Source organism: Leptodactylus fuscus, chromosome 3, assembly GCF_031893055.1.
Source record: "Leptodactylus fuscus isolate aLepFus1 chromosome 3, aLepFus1.hap2, whole genome shotgun sequence".
Classification (NCBI taxonomy): Eukaryota; Metazoa; Chordata; class Amphibia; order Anura; family Leptodactylidae; genus Leptodactylus; species Leptodactylus fuscus.
The window spans coordinates 157361276-157388267 of record NC_134267.1 but is presented as its reverse complement, the minus strand read 5'-3'; the positions used below and the strand labels follow the sequence as shown (position 1 = coordinate 157388267).

The window sequence follows — 26992 nt, the reverse complement described above, 5'->3', positions numbered from 1 at the left end:
GTTCTATATACTGCTGGAAAGCTGACAGTGCGCTGAATTCAGTGCACTGTCGGCTTTCCCGATCTGTGCCCGGTGTAAAGCGCTATCGGTCCCGGTACCGTAGCGCTTTATAGTCAGAAGGGCGTTTCTGACAGTTAGCCAGGGACGCCCTTCTGCCCAGCAGCGCCTATCGCACTGTACTGTGGAGCGGGGAGGAACGCCCCCTCCCTCTCCTGATAATACTTGTCTATGGACGAGCTGTGTGAGCAGAGGGAGAGGGCGTTCCTCCCCGCTCCACAGTACAGCGCGATAGGCGCTGCTGGGCAGAAGGGCGTCCCTGGCTAAGTGTCAGAAACGCCCTTCTGACTGTAAAGCGCTACGGTACCGGGACCGATAGCGCTTTACCCGGGGCACAGATCGGGAAAGCCGACAGTGCGCTGAATTCAGCTCTCCAGCAGTATATAGAACTGCCTGTGCCCAATCTGATGAAAGGTCCTGTTTAAGTAATTTTTGCTCATCTACTGTCAAGATACGGCGAGACAAGTTAACAATTTGTAGGTCATCATTTTGTGTGGCTACTTCTGATTTCTGAGGAAATAGTCCGCAATTGGGGGAAGGTTTTGAGATCAAAAACCTCTTTTATTGCGTGGGTTGTGCTCTCTTTTATTACGGTATCTGTTTTTTGGGGGGCTTTCACCCATATTATCTGATCGATATCCTAAATCCTCATTTCGCTCCCTTCTGGGTTGAGGGCCTCGCCGAGAATCTGTGTCAGAACCCTCGTATTCTGAAGATGATATATCTGTGTCTAGTTGTTTTCTATTATGTGCTCGATTGTTATCACTGTATTACTTACTGAGATGGTCAAAAACACGGCCTTCCTTAAAGAGGACCTTTCACCATATCTGGGCACATGCAGTGTTATATACTGCCAGAAAGCTGACAGTGCGCTGAATTCAGCGCACTGTCGGCTTTCCCGATCCGTGCCCGGTGTAAAGCGCTATCGGTCCCGGTACCGTAGCGCTTTACAGTCAGAAGGGCGTTTCTGACCATTAGCCAGAGACGTCCTTCTGCCTCGCGGCGCCAATCGCGCTGTGCTGTGGAGCCGGGAGGAACTCCCCCTCCCTCTCCTGCTAATGCTCGTCTACGGACAAGCTGTGTGAGCAGAGGGAGGGGGGAGTTCCTCCCTGCTCCACAGCACAGCGCGATAGGCGCCGCGAGGCAGAAGGACGTCTCTGGCTAATGGTCAGAAACGCCCTTCTGACCATAGAAGAGCTACGGTACCGGGCCGTAAGCTCTTCACACCGGGCACAGATCGGGAAAGCCGACAGTGCGCTGAATTCAGCGCACTGTCAGCTTTCTGGCAGTATATAACACTGCCTGTGTCCGGATATGGTGAAAGGTCCTCTTTAAAGTCTTGTAAATCCCGTTTGAATTGGAAGTGCTTTCTTTCTTTCGTATATGCAAAAACTTTTCTATGGTCTGCTGAAGTACCAATTCCTTACGTTCAAATTCTGGGTTTGAACTATATTTTTTAACCATCTCAATGTTCTCCTGAAGAGATTTGGAAGTAATAGTGAAGAGATTTTTTTTCCTCTTCCAATAAAATAGACATGAAGCGTAGGGATGACTCTATTGATTCCTGTTCCTATTTTTTAATAAGTTCTGGGGTCCTGACCCTAGGTGATGGAACTAGGGCCAATCAGCAGCCTCAGGAAAAGACCCATCATGTCACAGGGAGTTACATGGCAAGCCCTTCGCTAATTGGCCTCTGCGGTCACAAGACTGCTGAGGCCAATTAGCGTAATCTGGAAGAGACCTGTTCAGAAGGACAGGACTGCATCGGGAGGACACCGGAGTATCGGGGACAGGTGAATATGCATTTTTTTAAAAAATTTTCACTCCCCCCGGCTGATTTGAAAGTTAAACAAGTTGTCCAATTTTGCCTGGACAACCCCTTTAAAACCATGTCTCTGTATGCACGATTGTTTTAGCATTTGGCACACCTCTGTAGAACTATGTTAAACCCCCATCATTCACTTTGTAAAATTCCCCCTGAAAGTATGTCATCACTTCTAATTTAATAATTTTATTTGCTTTCATTTTATTATACCTTCCGCCAATTGATATTTTAGTAAAACACTCCTTAAAAATTCTCATTACAATCCTAGATGAATATTTAGAAGGGTACTACACTAGATGAAGTGTCTATCTCACACTAGTTGCAAAACTGTGAATCAGAAATCTTCCTTGCAGGCTTTGTCCTACTACAGCAAAGTTGGATCTACAGTGTGTGTTTCTAGCGCCGATGAGAGTCATGCCCGAGATGGGCGGGCAGGAGAGGCATGTTTCACCTGGAGGGAGTGTGGTTTTGCTGACGTGTGGCGTGGGACCACTCCTCCCAGAGTGATGTGATTATATGGGCGGGACCTTGGACTATTTAATTCAGGCCGCGCCGAGCGCTCGCTGCGGCCATACATCACGGCTGACCAGGCATGCAAATATGCTGCTCGTTATAGTACTCTAAATGCTCTAATCTTCTAAGACTATCTGTGTGTTTGTCTGCCTCTGATGAGCTGCGACACGCAGCAGAAACGCATCAGGCAGTTGTGTGGTATGATTGATGGTGCTAACAGAATCATTAGACTAGCCAATGCCCCTAATATCTGATAATACCCGAGATTAGTGTCAGTGGTAGTGTGCTAACTACCTTGTATGATTGAAAATTGGTGAGCGTGCGAGCGTTGACAATTGCTCAGCATTGGGGAAGGGTGGAAAAGGGAGGTCTTCAGTGCGGCTGTAATTCTGAAAATCGAAAGTCAGTCCTTTTAGTACAATTTGACCCCATTAGTTCTACCTTTTACCCCCTAGCGCTCTACCAATTTATAGTGGTTAATTCGCCAATCCTATTACAAACCGACACAAAAGGGTGTTTTAAAGGTGATAGGTTGGGTTGTTACTAATACTGGCAAAACTTTGGCTAGTTAACCCTTGAAAATATATACCTACCTATTAATATCTAGTGGTTGGGTATTTGGCTGCCTGATTTCTTAGACACCACATGCACAATTAATGAGTCAATATTCAGAGCAAATTCGTTTATTGCATCAATACTTTTAACATATCAATAAAAGTTAAATTTTAGTGTATCTTATTCATGTTCTTTCAATTTTGACTTATAGATACATATACTTCTTGAACCTTCCTGTTTTAGCTAAATTATTTACGGTGAGTAATCCCTATATTTTATAGGATGATACTTTTTTAACATTTCTAGCTTCAAAGCAGATTTTTGTTCCTTCTGGTTTTGGTGATTTTCTGAAGACACGTGAATGCTGGTGTAGGCCATAGTGATATGAACTCTGCACATGTTGAACTCTTATTTTAGGAGGTTTTTTGCATTTAATTTATTGATTGGTTTCCACTTTTAACAACTAATATATTTATTTGCATTTTTTCGTAAAACATTCACTTTAAATCAAAATTGCATGAAGGTGCCTGTTCGTATACAGTACCAAGTGGCATTGAGACAATGCTGCAGGTGTCTACTTTAAGAAAATATATATGTAGGGGGGTGGATGCTTTTTTAATGTTGCAATTTAGCTTTGATTTATCCATCTCAAAACTGTGAAAATTGCTCTGGCTACTGGAGGTGCAAAATTTTCTAGAGACCCTTGGCAGTGAAAGGGTTAAACTGCCAGTGTCAGAATATTTTCTGAATTTGGTAGCTAGGCCTGGGCTCTGGCTGTGTAATAAAACTGACACTCATAAGTCTGCGGCATGACTGGAACATTAGTTATATTCTCATCACTACAGTATGGCGCTGAGCAGCAAAGGGTTAAAGGGATAGTCCAGTTCATACTGTAGGGCACGTTCACACGGAAAAAACCTTTTCTGTCGCATGGATGCCGATGCAGTGTATCTGATTAGGCCCAGATGAATGTGCCTAAGCAGGAGGGTGTCTCCAGCTGTGGAATCCGCATGAAGATAGGGCATATCGCCATTTTTTTCCAGTAGCTGAAAAAAATCAATAGCAGAAAAAAACTGCAAGTGACTCATTGAAATGAATGGGAGGTATTTTTGCAGGCAGATTCCATGTCAAAAACCACCTGCAAAAAACTCCATGTTAACATACCCTAGTTATTTTATATTGCTGCTACTGGAGAAATGAACATAATAGATATTCGCTTTTCCTCATGCCTCCATTCCCAGTACTGGTAGCTCCATTCATCTGCATTCCAGTTCCCTGGCTCATGTCCCATTTGTGTGAGGAACCGCTGCAGCCAATCACAGGCCTCAGTGTTGACCTATTGACAAATGTCATGTGACAAGCAGAAGTGGCCGCTGTGATTGGCTGAAGCAATCACCTGCCATAAACAGCCAGGGGTCCTGTATATAGACCAACAAAACTGCCGCCATGGCAAACGCAGGGCCGCAGAGAGGTGAGAAGGCCTTGCGTATGTTTATTTACCATGTACAAACACCATTGAATAATACTATGAACTGGACAAGCCCTTTAAACACTACAATTTGTTTCACAAAAACAAGTCCTCATGTCCTTGACAGAAAAATAAAGTTATGGCCCTTGGTGAAAAAAAGCAAAAAAAAAAAAAAAAGTTTGTTTTTCAGGAGGTAAAACAGGCCAGTTATTGTCCCGTGTACATGTGAGGGCTCAGCAAAGGTGCAGAGTACAAGCATCAGTCAGTATGGTGACAAACTACAGGAAAGTTGTGAGGGAACGTGTAATGGCTGCCAGCTGCTGTCCCTCACCACACAGCTCCGCCTGACACACTACTCACGACTGCTATTAAGAAGCTATGAGTAACAAAATGACTTCTTTTTTTTTTTTACCCCAGCCATTTGTGTGACAGGAGTAAGAGGCTCCTCGGACAAGTGACACTACTTCTATTTAGGGCTGGGATGGCAGAGGGCTATATATAGAAAGTAACACATGCAGGGGACTTTATGGGGACAAGCTTCCCGCCTCCGTAGTCCATGTTGGGCAGGACACAGGACCCTCCTCCATTGCAGGGCCTCCTGTTACTCGCAGCATCCGGCGTCACCTCGCTGCCTCAATCTTTCCCGCCATTCCAATGAGCTGCCCCTCAGCTCTCAGCCCTCTCCTCATAACGTAGATCAGCAGACACCGCTACTCTCCCAGATTTCTCCTCCCCTTCCTCTCCCTTTCTCCTCCCCCAGATTCTCTCCCTCCCTCCTTGGGTGACGCAGAAACTTTCTAGAAATCCTTCCCATCGCCCTTTGCGTTTCCAACATGGAGGACCTGACGGTGGAAGTGCGCGGCTCTAACGGAGCTTTCTATAAGGTAACCCGAATATACAGGCCGATTAGCAGAATGGCGGGAGCAGGGGTCTGGCTCTGGTTCGGCACGCCTCGGTATAGGAAAGAACCGAGGGCTATGGGTGTGCTATGGGCTCTGTGCAGGGATGGCGCCCGGAGGAGGCCGCGCCGACTGCTCTGCAATGTAGTGGGGGCATTGTCGTGCAGAGGTCGGGGGGCATCTCTCCGAGGTGAGAGGGGAGTACCAGCCGGGCGCCAGGGTCGTGATACACGGGGATTGGGCCTATGATGATATGATGGGCTATCAGCTGAGCAGATAACTGGAAAAGCATCATGGGTACCACAGCCTGCAACACTACAGGCATATGGCTGTACATGGACCGGACACTAGGCACACCTCATGGCGTGATAACACACAGCTATAGCAGAGCCCAGGCTGCCGTGTACCTGTGCCATGTACATACGGGGATGCTCATTTACAATGGTCGTCTGCAGGCATTTGTAGAACAACATTGGAGTGTGTGTTGTGCCATATGACAAACTCAACTCTGTTCCTGTGTGATCTGCTCACCAAGTACATACAAATAATTTTCTATATGTGTCTGTTTTTCCTATTTTTATTGTTGGGTATGATTGCTGCCAATAGTAATGACAAACTTTGGTCATATATTGACCTGCCATGCTGAGTAGCTGTGTTGTAGTATTTATTCTGTTCATATGATGCATTTATTACACCCATACCATTAGTTACATACATGATTTACATACATTCGCCCTTTGTCTGCTGTTAGTTGCTGTGGCTTTGCTAGGAAACCATTTAATGTTTGTATACTATAACTTTTACCCTTCCTTGTGCTTTACATGTAACTACTCAAGTAGCATTCCTAAGGGTAGAGTGCTGGCCATTGTCTTCAGTTTCACAAGCACCATGGTCGGGGGTTATAGAGAGTGACTTGCATATGCAGAGTATTCCATAGAGTTCCTCTATAGAGATCACACGTTTCACTGTATGTTACATGTATGTTCTCTGTGATCAGTGGTCATGCTACCAACATACAGTGCCTCTGTATGCTAGATTTAAAGGGATTGTCCCACAAAGTAAAGTGAGAAGCTCCTTTCTTGGGTTCCACATTCAGTCTGACTTCAATGGGAGGACTGGAGATAGCTGAAGTAAAGCACGTGGCTATCTCTGATGCTTCCATGGAAGTTAATGGGAGCGTGACAGTCGCCAATCCCACCTACCTTGAGCCTGGTTGTGGTCAGACTGAATGTGGAGCGCTAGAAAGTTCCTTTTCACTTTACTTCAAGGAACAACCCCTTTAAACTTGCAGAAAAATTAATTCCTTTTTGTTTGCTTTTTTTTTATAATGGTTTTATATTATGTATTTCTGTATAATAATATTTTTCCAATCTGTTAAATATTTCTTTGTAATGTGAAACTTGCCTTCCATAGCAGATGTGATTCATTACCATTGATCTGTCATATTATGTATTTGCTTAATGTTGCCTATTTTTTGACACTATTCAAACTTTTTTTGAAACTATTTACAGTCTGCTTCCTCTATAGACTTCTAAAGTGTTTCTGCTGCCCCTATAGACATACATAGTGACATATCTCATATACAGTGTGCGGACAAGACCCCACTTTAAATAAGAAAATCCTTTCAACGCTCGCCTTCCATCAACAAAACGGCAGTGCGGGAAAGGGATGCTTCTGCTCTAGGGGATGGACAGTATTACTGGCTTCCTGTGTGAGACCCGTGCCTTAATGGATGTGTGCGACAGCATGGTCACAGGGACAATCTGTATACCTGGACTGTTATACTTACCATAGCACTCATATTTGTATAGCAATCTCTTTTTAGTTTTGTTTTCCATGCATGATCCTTTCAGTATGGCTTATTGGAAGGCCATCTATACATTAAAGGGCTTTTTCCCACAAACACCATATTCCCTATTTACAGGATTACAGAAATGTCTTGATAGCTGATGGTGTCAGTGACTACAACAATGGGGGTCCCTTGTCTCCTATTTAAGTGACTCACCCGTGACACATGTCCATTTTGTTGACCAGGCGTATACTTTATCTCCATAAGTCCCATACAGAATTGAGCAGGTGACATACCCAACCACCTCTCCCATTACACTAGACATAGGACCTCTGTTCTACTCATCAGACACCTATTCCTGACCACTTTGTAGATAAAGCACATACTTATTTAGTGGTAAGTCATGCTATTTGTGGTCATGGGATACATGTATGTTTACTGTAAGTTATTTTCTAATTGTTTTTGGCTTTTACTTTGACATAACCTCTTAATGCCACACAGATTTGAAACTGTAGAATAATGTGGAAGACGTCACTGCTTCTATGTAGCAGGACAGACACCTAAAGTATGTTGTCAGGGAGGTGAGAGTTTCAGTACAAAGTATTTCAGCTGTTCCTGCCACTCAGCCATCCTGAGGCACATTGTCAGCTATTTGAAGTGCGCTGGACTTTCTATTTATAAGCCGGCTTCCCTCAGTGTAGGGTTTTACATTATTAGATGCATTTCCACGTTTCTGTTAACTTGATAGTACACGTTACTAAAGAGGATGTCCACTTAGGGCAGCACCATTACATTTTTCCTACTGGATCATTCAGAGTTGGGTACTCCTTTTAAGGCCGGGTTCACACAGGGTTTTTTGGCCCGGATTTTGACGTGGAATCCGTGTCATAATCAGGCTCAAAAAAACTTCCTTCCATTGAATCCAATGGGTTCCTTTTCCCGCAAGCGGTTTGTTCCTGTGGGGGGGGGGGAAGCAACATGGCTGATTCTGCCACGGACGTCCGCGGCACGACACTTCCTCCCGACTGGCCCATTCATTTAGGCCTAATCTGGAGCAGAATGCTGTGACTGGATGCCAGTGCCAGCGGCATCCAGTTGCAGCTAGATTCTGAGGCGGCCTCTGCGTCAAAATCCAATCCACACACACACACACACACACACACACACACCCCACCCCACCCCATGTGGACCCGGCCTAATAGTCATTGAAGAGCTGCTACAGACAGCAGCCATGAAAATGTATCAAACAAATGTACACAGACTTCAGTGGCTTGTATGTACTTACATAAACACGACATGTTTGCACCATATGCCTGGTACTGTATTTTCTGGCGTATAAGTCGACTGAACCATCTTTTATGTAAAGGAGGGTTCACACTACCGCCACTGTCCGCCCTGGGATTTCTGTCCTAAACCCCCGGAGAAACTGGACAGGCGGCGGTGGCTTGCCAGCGGTCTGCTTTAGGGTGCCTTCACACGGAGTTTATGCTCCGTGTATTCTGTCGATTTTACACGTGTAAAAATACATGTGTAAAATGTAGTTAGCCATTGAGTTCAATGGCTTGTTCGTATAACGCGCGTGTTTTTGCGCACACCAGATTTACAGTAGATACAGTCCTATGAAAAAGTTTGGGCACCCCTATTAATCTTAATCATTTTTAGTTCTAAATATTTTGGTGTTTATAACAGCCATTTCAGTTTGATATATCTAATAACTGATGGACACAGTAATATTTCAGGATTGAAATGAGGTTTATTGTACTAACAGAAAATGTGCAATATGCATTAAACCAAAATTTGACCGGTGCAAAAGTATGGGCACCTCAACAGAAAAGTGACATTAATATTTAGTAGATCCTCCTTTTGCAAAGATAACAGCCTCTAGTCGCTTCCTGTAGCTTTTAATCAGTTCCTGGATCCTGGATAAAGGTATTTTGGACAAACAATTCAAGTTCAGTTAAGTTAGATGGTCGCCGAGCATGGACAGCCCGCTTCAAATCATCCCACAGATGTTCAATGATATTCAGGTCTGGGGACTGGGATGGCCATTCCAGAACATTGTAATTGTTCCTCTGCATGAATGCCTGAGGATTTGGAGCGGTGTTTTGGATCATTGTCTTGCTGAAATATCCATCCCCGGCGTAACTTCAACTTCGTCACTGATTCTTGAACATTATTCTCAAGAATCCGCTGATACTGAGTGGAATCCATGCGATTCTCAACTTTAACAAGATTCCCGATGCCGGCATTGGCCACACAGCCCCAAAGCATGATGGAACCTCCACCAAATTTTACAGTGGGTAGCATGTGTTTTTCTTGGAATGCTGTTTCTTTTTGGACGCCATGCATAACGCCTTTTTTTTATAACCAAACAACTCAATTTTTGTTTCCAAAATGAAGCTGCCTTGTCCAAATGTGCTTTTTCATACCTCAGGCAACTCTATTTGTGGCGTACGTGCAGAAACGGCTTCTTTCTCATCACTCTCCCATACAGCTTCTCCTTGTGCAAAGTGCGCTGTATAGTTGACCGATGCACAGTGACACCATCTGCAGCAAGATGATGCTGCAGCTCTTTGGAGGTGATCTGTGGATTGTCCTTGACTGTTCTCACCATTCTTCTTCTCTGCCTTTCTGATATTTTTCTTGGCCTGCCACTTCTGGGCTTAACAAGAACTGTCCCTGTGGTCTTCCATTTCCTTACTATGTTCCTCACAGTGGAAACTGACAGGTTAAATCTCTGAGACAACTTTTTGTATCCTTCCCCTGAACAACTATGTTGAACAATCTTTGTTTTCAGATCATTTGAGAGTTGTTTTGAGTAGCCCATGATGCCACTCTTCAGAGGAGATTCAAATAGGAGATCAACTTGCAATTGGCCACCTTAAATACCTTTTCTTATGATTGGATACATCTGGCTATGAAGTTCAAAGCTCACTGAGGTTACAAAACCAATTTTGTGCTTCAGTAAGTCAGTAAAAAGTAGTTGGGGGAATTCAAATCAATAAAATGATAAGGGTGCCCATACTTTTGCACCGGTCAAATTTTGGTTTAATGCATATTGCACATTTTCTGTTAGTACAATAAACCTCATTTCAATCCTGAAATATTACTGTGTCCATCAGTTATTAGATATATCAAACTGAAATGGCTGTTGCAAACACCAAAATATTTAGAACAAAAAATGATTAAGATTAATAGGGGTGCCCAAACTTTTTCATACGACTGTATACCATTTTGGGGAATGTCTATTTCTTAGATCACCTTTTATTTAAATCAGAGGCGAAACTGAAAGAAAAAGGGGGTTAAGCACTTTTGATTTTGATGTTCATCATACAGGAAAAATATTTTATAAGTAGTCCGGGCATTTTCGGACATAGGGGTAACTAATATGTATATGTATCACAGTAGTTTTCTGCTTTTATATGTATTCTAGGGAAAGGAGGTGATTTAGAACTTTTTATTTATTTAACTTTTTTTTTTTTCACTATTTTATTAGCCCCTACCTAGGGGGCTTGAACCTGCTATCATTTGATTGCAAGTCCCTATAGACGGCAATACAAGTGTATTGCCGTCTATGGGAGATTCTGTACATTACTATCGCGGCTGGTCATAGACTAGCCGCGATAGTAATATTGCTATGACAGGCCTGGGAGCATTCAGTAGGCTCCCGTCTATCTCTGTAACAGGTCGGCTCCTGCTTTTTTGAGAGCTGTGCATAGAGTTCCAAGACCTAGGATAGAGATTGCAAGCAGTAGCATCTTCAGAACGGATACAGGACACAGACTTGATAAGGAAAAGTCATGTCATCTTGTGCATTTTGAATGGATAGTGATATTTTGGCTTGGGTTTGTGCCCCTTTTACACTGTGACCATCCAATTCTAAATGTATTCCTTATTCATTTGAGGCTATGGCTACACAGTGATTTTGGGTGTGACTCCTTTCACGCGACCAAAGATCAGTCAGCCTGAAACTCCTTCATATGTTGGTAGCGGCATCCTTGGGGTTTCAATGAAACTCATTCACTAACATGAGTTAAAGCGTTGAAAGGTGACTGGGCGATCCTTGGCCAAAGTCATCATGTAGCCCTACAGCGCATGTAAACGATTACTCGCCTCTATGCGGGACATTTAGTTTCCACTGCCGGCAGCTCCATTCAAGCTGTTGGTGTCAGGGAACTGCTACAGCCAATCACAGGCCTTAGGCTGCCTTTTCACAAATTGTTTGGGATCTATATACAAACACGCTGAGATGCTGATAGCGGCAACTGAGTTCAGCACAGAGGTGAGAATTCGTATATGTTTATGTGACCTGTAGCATCCGTATTAAAGAAGAAATAGTCACTGGTCAACCCCCTCTTGATTTACATACTGGGTGCCAGAAACAAAATGTTCAGTGTTACTGCAGGGAAAAAGACTAGTTGCTGCTTATGAGAAACAAAAAAGCAGTTCGCCAGCATGCCAATAAAATATAACTTCTACTTTACATATTTAAAAACATGTACATGAAAGTGGATCCATCACATAATAAATAATATAATAAATAATAATAAAAACAGAAGAATTGCAAAAGCTTATGCATTTCGGGACAGAGGATACAATCCCCTGTTCTTAGCTTGAACTCCTGCTCTGTTCATTCCCTGTGGGACTACTCATACAAGAGACTCAAAGCACAGGGAGCATTGTGGGGTAGGGGAATTAGTTGCTGCTCATCCCCAATTTACCCATCAGGATATTTTTGATATGTCAGATAAAATCTGGGTATGCCAAGAAAGACCCCTGCAACACACTGGGGGAATATACAAATTCCTTGTAGATGTTGCCCTTGGTTTGAACCCAGCCCCAAGCTCTGCAAGGCAACAGTGCTAACCATTGAGCAACTGTGCTGCCCATATCAGTAGCTCAAGCTTTTTTTTAACCAAACCCAGAAGTGGCTAAAAGAAAAATGGGGAATAAAGGGTAGCACTCATATTTTTCTCTTCTGCTTTATCCACTCCTGGCTTTGGCTTAAAAAAATTCCCAAAGGCCCCGGGTATTTTTTTTTTTTTTTGCCAGAATCCCATCCACTTAGCAGCTAAGGCCAGAGACCCACAGAAAAAGTGCAGCATTCTATCAAATCCCATCCCCACTTTGCGTTAAAATATGCAATGCAGACACGTGGCGATCTATGAAACTGTTGTTGTTTTGGAAATTGCGGCATGTCAATAATGCCTACGGAAATACCGGTGGTTTCTCTATAGGTATAATTGAAGCAGAAAGTCCATGGAGAAAATCTCTGCAAGTTTTCTGTCAAAAGTGTTGTGGGAAGAACCGCAATGCATCTGTCCCATTGTTTTTTTCCACAACACTTTTTTGCTGGGGCCTCAACCATACAATGGTTTTTGCTTCAGTATTTGCTCCACAGTCAAAACGCAACTTTGCGCCATAGCCTAAAGAAAGAAACTCCCCAAGAGTTTCAGCTCCATGAAAGAAGTTAAGGTTCTCTTGGGCCCAGGTTAACCTCTGCATTCGGGCTTCAATTCAGGGAGCCAGCTTGGGGACCTCTTGAACGGAAACCTAACCGCATAAAAAGCGGTTGCCTAAGGAAGCATGCGGCCCTAATGGACTATTATGGAGTCTGTGTGGTTTCTGCACAAAAAATGTGGAGAGAAAAGCTCTGCTTAAGGCCGGGGGCCCTGCGGGATGTAAACGCCGTGGGAAAAATCGCGGCGTTGTACACTGCAAGCAAAGGGGATGGGATTCGTGCGAATCCCATGCCCACTTTGCAGAAAAAAGCACAGTGCGGACACGCTGCGATTTGCAAAGCTGTTGCAGCTTTGCAAATCGCAGCATGTCAATTATATCTACGGAAACGGCAGAGGCTTTCCCATAGATATAATGTTAAGAGAAAGTCCTCAGAGGAAAACTCTGTGAACTTTCTCTTAAAAGCGCTGTGGAAAGAACCGCAATGCGTTCACGCAGCGGTTAAAGCGCTGCGATTATGGCCCGTGGGTCCATAGCCTTAAGGACATTTCTCTCCACATATTTCATGCAGAGAGGGAAACTGAATGGCCTGAACGCAGATTTGAACCGGGCCTCACTGAGGTTGTGAATTTGGATGTAACAGATCTTGTAACTAAGCAGGAAGTCAGAATACAAGTGGTATAAATTTGGCATAGGAGAGTCTCTGCCTTGGATGAACAGTCACAGGTGCAAGCACATTTGACCAGATATTTAGCTACAGCTGGTAAAACAGGCGTTCCCTGGAATTTCTAGATTATTTATCTATCGGATAACACAGCTGATGTCTGCTTTGTGAAGACATTTTTAGTAGTCTGATCTGCTTTTTTTATTTCATAGTTTTATAGATGGTCCTTTAACCCTTTCCCGCTACGGGCATTTTTCAATTTCCGTTCTTTTTTTTTTTTTCTTTAACTTCCCCGAGGCTCCGGGTGCCTCAAATCGCCGGGAAAATGGCATCTTGGTTTGCTTTGACTGAGGCAGACAGCTCTTGGGCAGCCGCCGTGGTTAAACACCCGGCATCTGCCGGGTTAATGAGGTGCATCAGAAAACTGTACATTAGAGATTTCTACACATAGTTGTTAGGGAGTGTTCTCTCCTAGTCTCAAATTCAGCCCTTATGAGCAGTGAGCTCACACTTCAATTTTTCCTATTTGTGATGCGTACAATGAGTGTACACTGGGAAAGCTATTATGTATTCTATATATGTCCATATGGTTAAATAGGCCTGGAAGAGTCTGAAAGGATGTTATGTGCTGGCTTGTATACTTCAGTTGGCCAAAAAAGTTGTGGAAAAATGTAGAAAGTGTGTGTCCTTCCAACAGTTGGGATTAATGGATGCCCCTGTATGGCATCTGATGGAAGCATCTATTTGTATACATCCAACAATGACAATGTTCTGATGCTATAATTCATATGAAAAAATTCAGTATGCTAATCCATGCTATTGGAACTAGTGGGCAAAGCAATAACGTCGCAAGTCATGCTTTCTTTGCCTTTTCTCTCTAATGGATGTCCCTGTACCTGTTTTCTAGGGTAGATGGGGGTGACTAAAACAGTTGTCCATCAGAATGTAGGGGTAGGATTGTGGAGAGTTTGACTTCTGTTGTTGGCTTTCAGCCCTCTAGGGCACTTTACAATCTTTCTAAATATTCTTTGATGTTCAGCATTGGCGTTCCATTATCAAGAAAAAAAAAACTGTTCAAATCAAATGCAACTGGGATAATAATGGACCTATGTATTTGTAATTCAGTAACGCTGTTCTTTTCTTGTAAAAATTATCCTTTTATTTCTATGCGAATGAGCAGAAAAAGTACTTTAAGAGAGTGTCTTTCCATCACTGGGCTTCACTATCTGCTGCTGCTAACTGCTACTAGGCTATGCCCCGGCTAGTTGGCTGACTTCTCTCCTTGGCCTCAGCACACAGTACTTACTGTACAGTGTATGTCTGATGATGAGACTCTACACCCCGAAGTGAAGAAAGCCGGTTTCAGCTGCTAACATCTGATGTCAGCTTCCTTCACTTTTGGGAGTCTCCTCATCAGACATGCACAGTACAGTTAGTGTAAAATGCTGATTTTTTACAAGAATGGAGCAGCAGTCCTGAATAAGAAATACATAAACAATGCTGACAGTCCTACAAGGTACTGTGATTAGGTTCTTGCTTAATTTTGTGCTGACAGACTCCTGTTAATGTTCGTTTCATTATTGTACTTTTGGGAACTGGACTTGGTTTTTACCTGTTTCCCAAAATGCTAGCCAGGCACTAAAGAGAAAAAGAAACAAAAGCTTTCTTTAAAAAAAAGAAAAGAAAATCTATATATTCTATTTGCATAATTTATTGAAGAAGTATTGACCTGCAGTAAACCATGTCTTAAGATATATTATGTATGTACTGTAAGTCCTAGTGCAGATCCAGTATTATCACTTTTATAAAAGGGTCACTTAATGCAGAAATAAAACCTAATATATGGTAATCCTTGCTATTGTCAGTCTGAAGAATGTTCTTCACCATCGTGATCCGGTCTTCTAGAAATCCTGCAATCACCAAAGGTGTTATGGTGGTGGGTTCACAATGCCATTAGATGTCCGTTCTGATAGTTAACAGACATTAAAGGAGCTCTATCACTAGGAAAAGTCATTTTTAACTAATCACATCCTTGCATAGCCTTTAGAAAGTCTGTTCCACTCTTACCTTTAGTATGTAGATTGCCTCAGTGGTTTCTGAATAACGCTAGGTTCACACCTGCGTTCAGGGTCTCTGTTCTATGGTTTCCATCTTCTGCATGCCGGAAGACGGAAACCGTAGACCGGGTCCGGCTGTGAGCGGCAATGAGCGTTTTAGGCTCTCCGCCGCGAAACCATTTTTTTTTAAATCCGGACACAGAGTGCTGCATGTCCGACTCTGTGTCCGGATTATAAAACACGGTTTCGCGGCGGAGAGCCTAAAACGCTCACCGCCGCTCATGGCCGGACAGCTTTCTCACCCATTCAAATGAATGGGTGAGAGACTCCTGCAGGTTTCCGTCTCCTGCCTCTGTTTTGTGCAGGAAACGGAAACCTGAAGTACAGAGTGCCGGCGCAGATGTGAACGAGCCCTAAGTCCATTTTTATTCATATGCTAATTAGACTTGCAGGATACATCGTGCACTCCTGTCCTGTTGTTTCCTATGGGAGGCTGCTGCTGATGACTCAGCTTCCTGTTTGCCTCACACACATAGGAAATAATAGAGAGGAGGCTGCTGGGAACTTCCTGTGCTGGCTGGAAGCTCATCAGCATATGAATAAAAACAGACTTATTCAGAAACCACTGAGGCAATCTACATACTAAAGGTAAGTGTGGAATAGACTTTCTAAAGGCTATGCAAGGATGTGATTAGTTAAAAATGACTTTTCCCAGTGATAGAGCCCCTTTAAGGGACAGTAACTCATGTTAACGTGTCTGTGTTTTTTTTAACTGGTCCATTTAATGGACAGCATAACAAATGCCCATCCATTACTGTTCCTTACCCATAGACTTTAATGTTTTAAAAAAAAAAAAAAAAAAAACGGATACTTGATACACGTCATGAAACCATTATTTTTTACAGACACAAAAGTCCTGCATGCAAGAATTTTTGTCCACAAAAACTAACTTGTGACTGTTTTGGTGTAAACGGCAACTGAAGGACAACAGATAAAAACTCATTGAACTCAATGGAACTTTTATCGGATTTGTGACCGTTCTACTAGTTGTCTGTTGCTAAAAATCTTGTAAAGGACAATAGCAACAGACATTACTAACAGTCACCAGCGCGATAATGTGAGCAACCCCTTAATCTGCTGCTGGACTTCTCCATCTTGAGCCACAAACTGTAATAGGGGTGGGGCTTAATTAGCTTTTTGTCCTACTGCAGACAGGGTACGGCAGGGGGGGTTCTTGTAGCAACCACTTGCATTACCATCACATGAATGCGAGGAGCAGAAGGGGGGGGGGAATTGGGCTAATATTTCTGAGACACAAAGCTAATATTAATGGAGAACAGTTTTAATGTGCTAAGAAATGCACTTATCCGGAATTTTAATGTTCCTTTATGAAGTGATATGTAAGCTTTTCAGCCAGGACTCATGATTATTAATTAACTTGGTAATGTTTTTAATAATAACATTTAAGGCTAAGACAGAAAAGTTGTCAAAGTTTTTTGTTTTTCTTTTTGTTTTGGTTTTTTGCAAGTGTTACTGCGGGTTTTTAAGCCAAAGCCAGGTATGGATTGAGCAGAATGGAGAATTAGAAGTGGTCCCCTTTTGTATTTACTCCTGGGTTTGGCTAAAAATTACCGCAGCAAAATCTGCAACAAAAAAGCAGCTTTTCCATAGTGTGGGCCTCAGCCTAAAAATGTATTTAAATAATTTAACAAATACAATTTTTGGCTATAGTGTGGTAGTCCAATTGTGACCAGTCTGTGGTGATGCCCAAAGCATTTCCAGTTGACTGATTAGAATAACCTTAAGGCTAAGGCCCCACGTTGTGCAAATGCAGATTTTTAAAAAAAAAATTTCTTTTTTTTTTTTTTTTTTTTTTTTTTTTGAGCCAAAGCCAGATTTGGATTGAGCAGAAGTTAGAAGTTTTATGAGCTTCGTATATATTTGCCATTTGCTATTGTAGCCATTCTTGGGTTTGGTGCAAAAAAATGCAGAGAAGTCTGCGACAAAAAAAAAAAAGCTGTGTTTCTGCAACGTGGTGCCTCAGCCTAAAGGAATATTGTAGTATGTGAAGCTTAAAGAGGACCTTTCATCAGATTGGGCACATGCAGTTCCATATACTGCTGGAAAGCTGACAGTGCCACTGAATTCAGCGCACTATCAGCTTTCCCGATCTGTGCCCGGTGTAAAGCGCTATCGGTCCCGGTACCGTAGTGCTTTACAGTCAGAAGGGCGTTTCTGACACTTAGCCAGGGACGCCCTTCTGCCCAGCAGCGCCTATCGCGCTGTGCTCTAAGACTGGGAAGGAACACCCCCTCCCCTCCTGATAATACTCGTCCATGGACGAGCAGAGGGAGGGGGGAGTTCCTCCCTGCTCCACAGTACAGCGCGATAGGCGCTGCTGGGTAGAAGGGCGTCCCTGGCTAAGTGTCAGAAACGCCCTTCTGACTGTAAAGCGCTACGGTACCAGGACCAATAGCGCTTTACATCGGGCACAGATCGGGAAAGCCGATAGTGCACTGAATTCAGCGCCCTGTCAGCTTTCCAGCAGTATATAGAACTGCCTGTGCCCAATCTGATGAAAGGTCCTCTTTAATGTGGGTTCACACCGAGTTATTTGGTCAGGAAACTGACTCAAATTTCTCCTCCTAAAAACGCCTCACCAAGGACTGTATGGCTGACCTCAGCCTTACTCCTGTTTTAAAGTATATCATACAGAGTAAAAATCTTCAATATGTAAGTAATAGAGATGAGTGAATACTATTCTAAACGGCAGTTTCGAATAGCACGCTCCCATATGAATGAATGGACCCAGCTGGCACGCAGCCCCCTCATATCTAGTAAGTAATGCTCAACGACTACCACTACATCATAGAGCATATTACAATGATACAGCATACCTACCCCTGTCCCATGGGTCCAATGCCTTGGGGTAACACTGGACCCCGACCTATCCTTCAAGTCACATATTCAAACCCTCAACACTTCCTGCCGCCTCCGACACAAGAACATTCACCGAATCCGCTCCTTCCTCACCCCTAAAACGACGAAGATGCTCGTCCAGGCCCTCATAATCTCCCGCCTAGATTACTGCAACACCCTTCTCCATGGCCTCCCAGCAAACACCCTCGCCCCCCTCCAGTCCACCTTTAAACTGCGCTGCTCGTTTAATTCACCTCCCCTCCCCCCCAATCTTCATCAGCTGCTCCCCTCTGCTAGTCCCTCCACTGGCTACCCATAGCCCAGCGAATTGAGTTCAAGCTATTTAACATATAAAGGTCATCCACAACCTGCTCCCTCCATATATCTCCAACCTAATCTCCCGCTACCTGCCCACATGTAACCTCAGATCCTCCAATGTCCTCTGCTCTCATCCGCTCCTCACACAACAGTCTCCAGGATTTCTCCCGTACATCATCCATACTCTGGAACTCCTTAACAACACACATAAGACTGACCCCCACAATCACAGGCTTCAAGAAGGCCCTGAAGACTCACCTATTCAGGAAGGCCTACAACCTCCAATAACACTATCACCGCACCGCCATCTGAACTGTCTCCCTCTCCTTCTGTCTCTATCCCCCTTTCCCTCATAGATTGTAAGCCCTCGCGGGCAGGGCTCTCTAACCCACTGTGCCAGTCGGTCACTGTTAGTTTTATATCTGCCTGTATATCTTGTGTACTGTATGTAACCCCCAAATGTAAATCACCATGGAATTAATGGTGCTATATAAATAAATAATACCTTTTGTTTGGTTTCACGTTTGTATATTTAGAGAAAACACATTTCAATTATATAAATGAGGTCATTGGTGCACTGGGAACAGACCTTCAGCCCTCAGAGCACTGTTCTTGCTGCTCAAGTAGGATGGGTGCTGTCATAACAGTAGGGTGATCAACTCTTGACTCCGGGGGGGGGGGGGGGAGCATAAGCAGGATGCAGAAGGGGTCTGAGTGGCAAAAGCTGTGCTCCAAGGAGGTGACGATCCGACCCCAGTGCACCAACTGTTTCATTTGTATAAGACTTTTTCTCCAAAGCTACTGTAACTTATTAATAATATGTTGTTGTTTTTTTCCGATGCCTATGTTGTCCTAGTTCCTGTCCCACCTCACCTGCATAGTTATTGGTGTTAAAGGGATTCTACCACTAAAACACATTTTTTTCTAGTTAACACGTCGGAATAGCCTTTAGAAAGGCTATTTGTCTCTTACCTTTGGATGGGCTCTCCGCCGCGCCGTTCGTTCAAAATACCGGTTTGTATCGGTATGCTAATGAGTTCTCTCGCAGCGATGTGGGCGTCCCCATCGCAGGAGCAGCGATGGGGGCGTCCCCATTGCAGCTCGAAAACCGACCGCAGCGCCGCCTCTATGGTCTTCTGTATCCTCCCCTTGCTTTTTCAGCGTCCTGTCGGACGCCTGTGCAGTACGCTCTGTTCGGCGAAGATTGCCGAACGTACTGCGCATGCGCGAAATTGCAGTGCCCGCACTATGGCTGGGACTGCAATTTCGCGCATGCGCAGTATGTTCGGCAATCTTCGCCGAACAGGGCGTACTGCGCAGGCGTCCGACAGACGCTCAAGAAGCAAGGGGAGGATACAGAAGACCATAGAGGCGGCGCTGCGGTCGGTTTTCGAGCTGCAATGGGGACTCCCCCATCGCTGCTCCTGCGATGGGGACGCCCCCATCGCTGCGAGAGAACTCATTAGCATACCGGTACAAACCGGTATTTTGAACGAACGGCGCGGCGGAGAGCCCATCCAAAGGTAAGAGACGAATAGCCTCTCTAAAGGCTATTCCGACGTGTTAACTAGAAGAAAATGTGTTTTAGTGGTAGAATCCCTTTAAAAAAAAAAAAAAAAAAGCGCCAGGGAAGGTGGGAGGGGAATTGAACTTTTACTGTATTTACTGTGTGGTATTCGACAGAGTACGAGTATTTCGAATACCGTAGTATTCGATCGAATACTACTCGCTCATCTCTACTGGCTGTAATTGCACGGTCACTATAAAATAGATTCTGTGCGATGTAAATAGTGTGAACATTAATTGTTCAAAAGTACCAAATACAAAGTATTACCTTTCAGTACTAAATTTTTTTTGTTTCATTGCGAGCTAAATCCCCATTTAGACGACCATATTTTACTGGTCTGTAACCGTCCGTGGTTGTGGAACCGTACAGTATTAAGGTTAAATTATCGTGCTGGCACTCTGATAAATTAGTGGGTTTTGAATTGCAGTTTGGGCACTCAGTCTCCGTAAGGTTTGCCATCCCTGAACTAGTGGAACATTGTGGGAAAACAGCCTGGCATAAATGTTGGCAGTGTATCATAAACTGTAGTCTTCTACTCGCTCGAGCTGTGTGTGAAACGAACGCTGGGTTCACACCAGCGTTCGATCTCCGTTCTGAGGCTTCCGTTTCTGCATGCAGAAGACGGAAACATGTCAGACTGGGTCCTGCCATGAGTGTTGGTGAGCGTTTTATGCTCTCCGTGGCGAAACTTTTTTTTTTTTTTTTTTTAAACCAGACACAAAGTCCTGCATGTCCAACTCTGTGTCCGGTCAAAAACGGTTTGCCACGGAGAGTATAAAACGCTCATGGCTGGACACTTTTCAAACCCACTCAAATGAATGGGTTTGAAAAATGCCTGCAGGTTTCCATCTCTTGCCCAGTTTCGGGCAGGAAACGGAAACCTGCAGAACGGAGTACGGGCGCAGCTGTGAACGAGCCCTAACCTGAGATGATCTTGCTGCATCGTGCAGGAACATGTATATGAGCTATAAGGTGACATAAAAAGTTAATTATAAATATTTAGGATGTGGTATTGGTTTTGTTGCTATGGTTCAGAATGTTCAAGCCGCCTTTAATTTTTCTCGTACAGAAGTCAGAATATCTCTCAGAAATTTGATTTAGCTTTTAGTTAAGATTTTCCCCAAGGAGTAGAACATTGTATTGACTCTAAATAAATTGTGGTAAGTGTATAGGATATGTGGGGTATTGTTCTTTGTCTCCAGTCGTAGTGGTTTTTGTTTTCCTGCGAAAGAGAAACTTGCATGAAATCTTCAATGTTTTTCTTTACTTGATGAATATGTATTTTTCCATCTCAAAAACTCAGCAATAAGTTAGTTTTTGTATGTATTTTGAATCTTTTGATTTCTGCTTTCAGGGATTCATCAAAGATGTCCATGAAGATTCGCTCACAGTTGTTTTTGAAAACAAGTAATTATGCTTTTTTTTTATTTTATTTTTTTATTCTCTCCCCCCTCCCCGCAATTTAGTATTTCACATATAGCAGTATGGTGTGCACACATGCTCTGTTCTAATGTACTGTCGTTTCTAATGTCTAGCTGGCAGCCAGAACGTCAGGTTCCATTCCATGAAGTTCGGATGCCACCCCTTCCTGACATCAAAAAGGAAATCACTGAAGGGGATGAAGTTGAAGTAAGTTTGGAAATGCATCTCGCTTTTTTGGCCTCTTCCTATAAATATTCTGGTTACAAATGTAATTTGCAAGATACTAATATATGTTTGTGTATATAATGCTAGGGCTTCCATAATGTAAAGCCTTAGCCTAAGGCTATGTGTGGTAAATTTGCTTTTGCCTAAAATGAGTGTGACTGTAGTATAAAATAAACTATTTGGCTGTGGCTACACTGGCAGTAAGCTAACCTGTAATCTACACCAGAGGATCTGTGGGCAATTAAAGGGGCTCAATCAGCAAAATTATGCTGTATGAGCCCCACATATGCGTGAATAGCCTTTTTAAAGGCTATTCAGGCACCGCTAACCTTATTTTAACCCCGTTTTAAAATAAAACTATAAAAACCTATATGTAAATCATACCTTAGCGTGCACGCTGGGCGGTCGTACACAATCCGATGTCATCATCTGGCACTCCTTCCTCCTCTTTCGGCGACGTCTCAGTCTTCTTGTGGCGGATCAAATCTGGTAAGTGTGCAGTAGAGCTCCCTCTGGAGCTGCTGAGCACGCACCGGCGCCATTTTTCTCAATGGCAGTGCGCACGTGCCGGATTTGATCCAATCGGATTTGAACCGCCGGAAGAAGACGACGATGAAGCCGGGGAAGAGCCAGGACAGGAGGGTGTCGCCGAAAGAAGAGGAAGGCGTGCCAGAAGATGACGTCGGATCGTGCACGGATTGTTACATATATATATATATATATATATATATATATATATATATATATTATATAATGTATGTTTTTATAATTTTATTTTAAAACGGGAGGGGGGTTTAAAATAAGATTAGCGGTGCCTGAGTAGCCTTTTTAAAGGCTATTCATGCATATGTGGGGCTCATACAGCATAATTTTGCATCGCAGAGTGATTGTTGCTATGGGTTTTAACCCCTTAGCATGTAAATTATTGCTAAAAATATTGTCATTATAAGGCTTTGTAGGTGTGCTTCAGCTGCTGTAAATGGATAAATCAGAATTATTTTTTTTTATGACTGTTCTCTGCATTGATTTTCAATGAAAAACAGAACGCAAATGAATTCTGTTTACTGCTGAGTTTTCAACCAGTGTTATCTGTAAATTATATAGGTAGCAATGTAACTTCATAACTTCATATCATATAAAATAAGAGAATTTCCTCTTTATAATGTCAGAGATATAACTGTTTGAAGTGACCCTTCCTCTACCCACATTCTACATCTTACACAGGCCTCTACTCCTAGCCTGTACTCCAAATACAGTAACATTCAGTGAGAGGCAGAAACAGGTCTCAATACAGAAGCAAGGGGAAGAGTTGGAAAATGCAGGATTTCACAGAAAGGATCCAAAATGTTAACCCCTTCCCGACGATGGCATTTTTTTTTATTTTCGTTGTTGACTCCCCTCCTTCTAAACCCCATAACTTTTTTTTATTTCTCTGCTCCCAGAGCCATATGAGGTCTTAATCTTTGAGGGACAAATATTTCTTCATGATGCTACTATTAATTATTCTGTATAATGTACTGGGAAGCTGGAAAAAAAAAAACTCAGAATGGGGGTGGATTTGAAGAAAAAATGCATTTCTGCGACTTTCTTGCGGACTTCGGTTTTACGGCGTTCACTGTGCAGCCAAAATGACATGTCCCCTGTATTGTGTTTTGGTACGAATCCGGGGATACCAAATTTATATGGTTTTATTTACATTTTAAACCCTTAAAAAAAATCCAAACTGTGTTAAAAAAATTTGGAAAATTGGAAGAAGCATGGAGGGTAATTATATTATATGGGTCAGGGGTTGGACAGAGTAGGTAGGGAAGGGTGGGATAGATATACAGGAAAGGGGTGTATGGGGGGGCGAAGGAGGAAGGAGTGGGGAGTAAGGTGAGAGATAGCTAGTGGGGAAGTTACACAGCAGAAAGCTGAGCATGTAAACAAAAGCTGGAGTTACCAACAGCTCCCAGAAATCACTCAAAACACTTTAAAAGATATATCTGCATTTATTAACCCATTAGTAGCACTAACAGAAAAAAACAAACTTTTTGCCCGAAAAACCCCTTTAAAGGGGTATTCCCTCGTCGCATACTGACCAGTCTTCGCTGCTGTAAAATCTTCTAGCTTCCTGCTTTGTTGCGTCATTGGTGGGCGAGGTTACATATGCAAAGCCAGCGGCGAGAAGTCGTCACTTCTATGCCTCTGGCCCTGCATGTGAGCTCCTGATGCAACTAGGCATCGGACGTACAGCCTTCACATTGCAATGCACAATATTCTGGAGGGTGGGTAGCGGAATAGTAGCATCGCTCCTGCCGCTGCTGGCTTCATGCAGGGCAGGAGCGTAGCGATGTCGCAGGAACCTGTGTCGGCGTCTAACACTCCCCGACATCCGCCTCTCTATTACAGCGGATGACGGGTCTGTATTGGCGGCCCCTTCCCCCAAAGTATAAACTACCCCTCCCCCCCTCCTCCAGGCTCGCTCCCGTGCACTTAGCCCCTCCTCCCTCCCCCCTGAGAGCAGCAGATACATCACTTGACTTTTGACCAGATAAGTCAAGGGATGTGTCAACAATGAACTGAATAAAGTAAGATAGTGGACAAACAAAGCAGTTTTGCTGAAGCAATGTATTTAGGAAAAGTCTTACATCCACATTAACAAGCAGTATAGATAGGATCCTTGTGATGGGACAACCCCTTTAATGACACCACATCTTCTGGCGACATTTTTCGTTTTTTTGTTTGTGACTCCCCGCTTCCCAAACCCTATAACGTATGTACATTATCTATCTATCTATCTATTCATAGAGCCCTGTGAGGGCTTGATGTTTGCAATACTAATTGTTCTTCATGTTGCTATCCTTTATTATTCTGTACATTGTGCGTTCACTCTGCAATGACATGTCAACTGTATTGTTTTGGTACAATTTCAGGGATACCAAACTTAGATTTGGTGGTTTTTTTGGATTTTTTTTTTTTTTTTTTTAAAGAAAAACTTGAAAAACTTTTTTAATTTCTTAACAAAACTCTAAAACTTTGCAAGAAAATGTTTGTTTGTTTTTTTCTAAAAGTCACCATATTCTGATACCCATTAATGCAAGGGTGTTTTTTTTGTTTGTTTTTTTTTTTTCCCATTACCCCCCCCCCAACTACAACTGTATTGCAGTCAATGGGACTTTCTGTATGCTGCAATTGTGGCTCATCATAAACCAACCCCAATAGTAATATCCCTATTGCAGGTGTGGAAGCCTTCAAAAGGCTCCAGACTACAAAGGGAACAGGTCAGCTCCTGCAATCTTGCCGCACAGGAGCCGGCCTGCAACAGAAAAAGTACTGGGCTGGTGGGGACTGATCACGGGCAGAGGGGCCGCCATCTTTGAAGACCTGACGTGCTGTACTATTACGGCAGATGTTGGGAAGGGCTTAATTAGATATTATTCACCAAGTGGGCAGTAACCTTTTACATAAAAGCAAACCATGTTTACATTAAAATCAATGGCCCAGATTTACAACTGTTATGAATAGACAGTGGTGTAAACATGATGCATCTTGGCGCATCTAGTTTGGGCTAGAATTTTTCAACATGGTGTACGCGAGTATGGAGTTTCAGAAAAAGGAGGCGTGAAATAATGATCATCCAAAATGTTGAAAAATTCTGGCTCAAAATAAGTCAAATAAAAGGTGATCTAAATGTAGACAAATGTCAAATTCATCAGCAAACATCAGTCAGTGATAAATCTTTTTTTTTTTTTTCTTTGTCTTACTTGAATAGCACCAACATTTTTCACTGCTTTACAGACATTATCAGTCAGTCCCATATAGGACTCAAAACCTAAGTTCCCTATTAGTATGTCTTTCAGATGCGTATTTATACACTTTTTTTTTTTTTTTCGAGGGAATTATCACTGTAATATAGGTCATTTAGAATAGGCCAGATAAGATAAGGAAGAGTTACTCACTGTCTATTAGTATTTTGCATGATGAGAGAATATTTTCTATTTTCACATGTACCTTTTATCTATTTGTCTATGCACCAATCTATAGGTTTACTCCAGAGCTAATGACCAAGAGCCTTGCGGATGGTGGCTTGCTAAAGTCCGAATGATGAAAGGAGAGGTGAGCTTCTATCTGCTTTATATGGTTTTGCACCCCACCCCCCCTTGTTTTATAAAGCATTCCCTTCAATAAGCCTAGTATCTCGCCCGAACCCAGTGTATCGCTGTTTTGTCAATATGCAAATGAACCATTTGGAGCAATGCGGGTGGTGGTAAGTGGCTACACCCCTTTTGCCTTCAAGGATTTCACTTGGCTATTGACAGCCAGTATCTCTGCGTTGGAAGCACTGCTTCATAAGAGGAAAACACTATTTGATTTGGATGAGCCTAACCTGTCTGCAGGGTTGGGGTCTGGTGACAAACTCCCCTTTAATATTGATCCACTAACTGAATCTATATTCAGCTGCTTCAGTAAAGCTGTTAAGCGCCAAATATGCATTAGATAAACATCAGCCAATGGCAATTTTGACATGTCCGACCATCCGTGTAACAGAGTGTCTCCTGACTCCACCCTCAAATCATTTTATTGTGGGAGAAACTGTGGAATCTAGCCAAATGCAATGAAAACCTGCATGTACAAGTGCATTTTTTTTTTTTTGTCCCTGCAGTGGTTTTTGGCTGTGTTTCTACATTTAGCCTTAACTAGTTTCTCATTCAATAGATTCAGAAACGTCTTACAATCTGAGCATTAGATACAAAGTTAAAGAGGATCTGTCACAAAGTACAACATTCCAAATGCCATAAATCATTTCATTCTTGCTTTGCACGGTCACTGATCAGTTTGCTGTTTTTATTTGTAAAATCCATACACCTGTTCAAGAAATATGGCTTCTGGCAGATTCTATGTAAATTAGCTCTTACCAAGTTTGTGGGAACTTTCTGCTTTTCTCTTAAAATAAAGCAAAGATTTCAAATATTTTGTTCTAGTTTTACGTTATTGAATATGCTGCTTGTGACGCTACCTACAATGAAATAGTGACTTTTGAGAGGCTTCGACCTGTCAATCAGAACAAGCCTGTGACGAAGAATTCTTTCTTTAAATGTATGGTGGATGTTCCCGAAGACCTGAGAGAAGCGTAAGTGGCCATTTATTATAATCCCAAAACTTTCCAGTTTATTTTCCTTTCTGTTTATTTTATAATTTATAGTTAAAGCTCAAATTTAAAATATTTTCTCTCCTGGGTCAATAGTGTTAGCAGCGACATTTTACCAGTCGT

At 42.9% G+C, this 26992-nt stretch overlaps 1 protein-coding gene across 2 annotated transcripts in view; it reads left to right on the top strand.

The window, feature by feature from the left end:
• Positions 1-5079: 5079 nt before the first annotated feature.
• The window catches only part of FXR1 (FMR1 autosomal homolog 1), a 40129-nt gene continuing 18216 nt past the window's right edge, over positions 5080-26992 (top strand). The window contains exons 1-5 of one of the 2 annotated variants that reach the window (XM_075268589.1): positions 5080-5302; positions 21446-21498; positions 21627-21720; positions 25765-25836; positions 26703-26851. In XM_075268589.1, coding sequence (XP_075124690.1) covers positions 5252-5302; positions 21446-21498; positions 21627-21720; positions 25765-25836; positions 26703-26851 — 419 coding nt within the window. In that variant the 5' untranslated portion in view covers positions 5080-5251. The remainder of the gene's footprint in view (positions 5303-21445; positions 21499-21626; positions 21721-25764; positions 25837-26702; positions 26852-26992) is intronic. The other variant, XM_075268588.1, reaches the window with a different exon arrangement.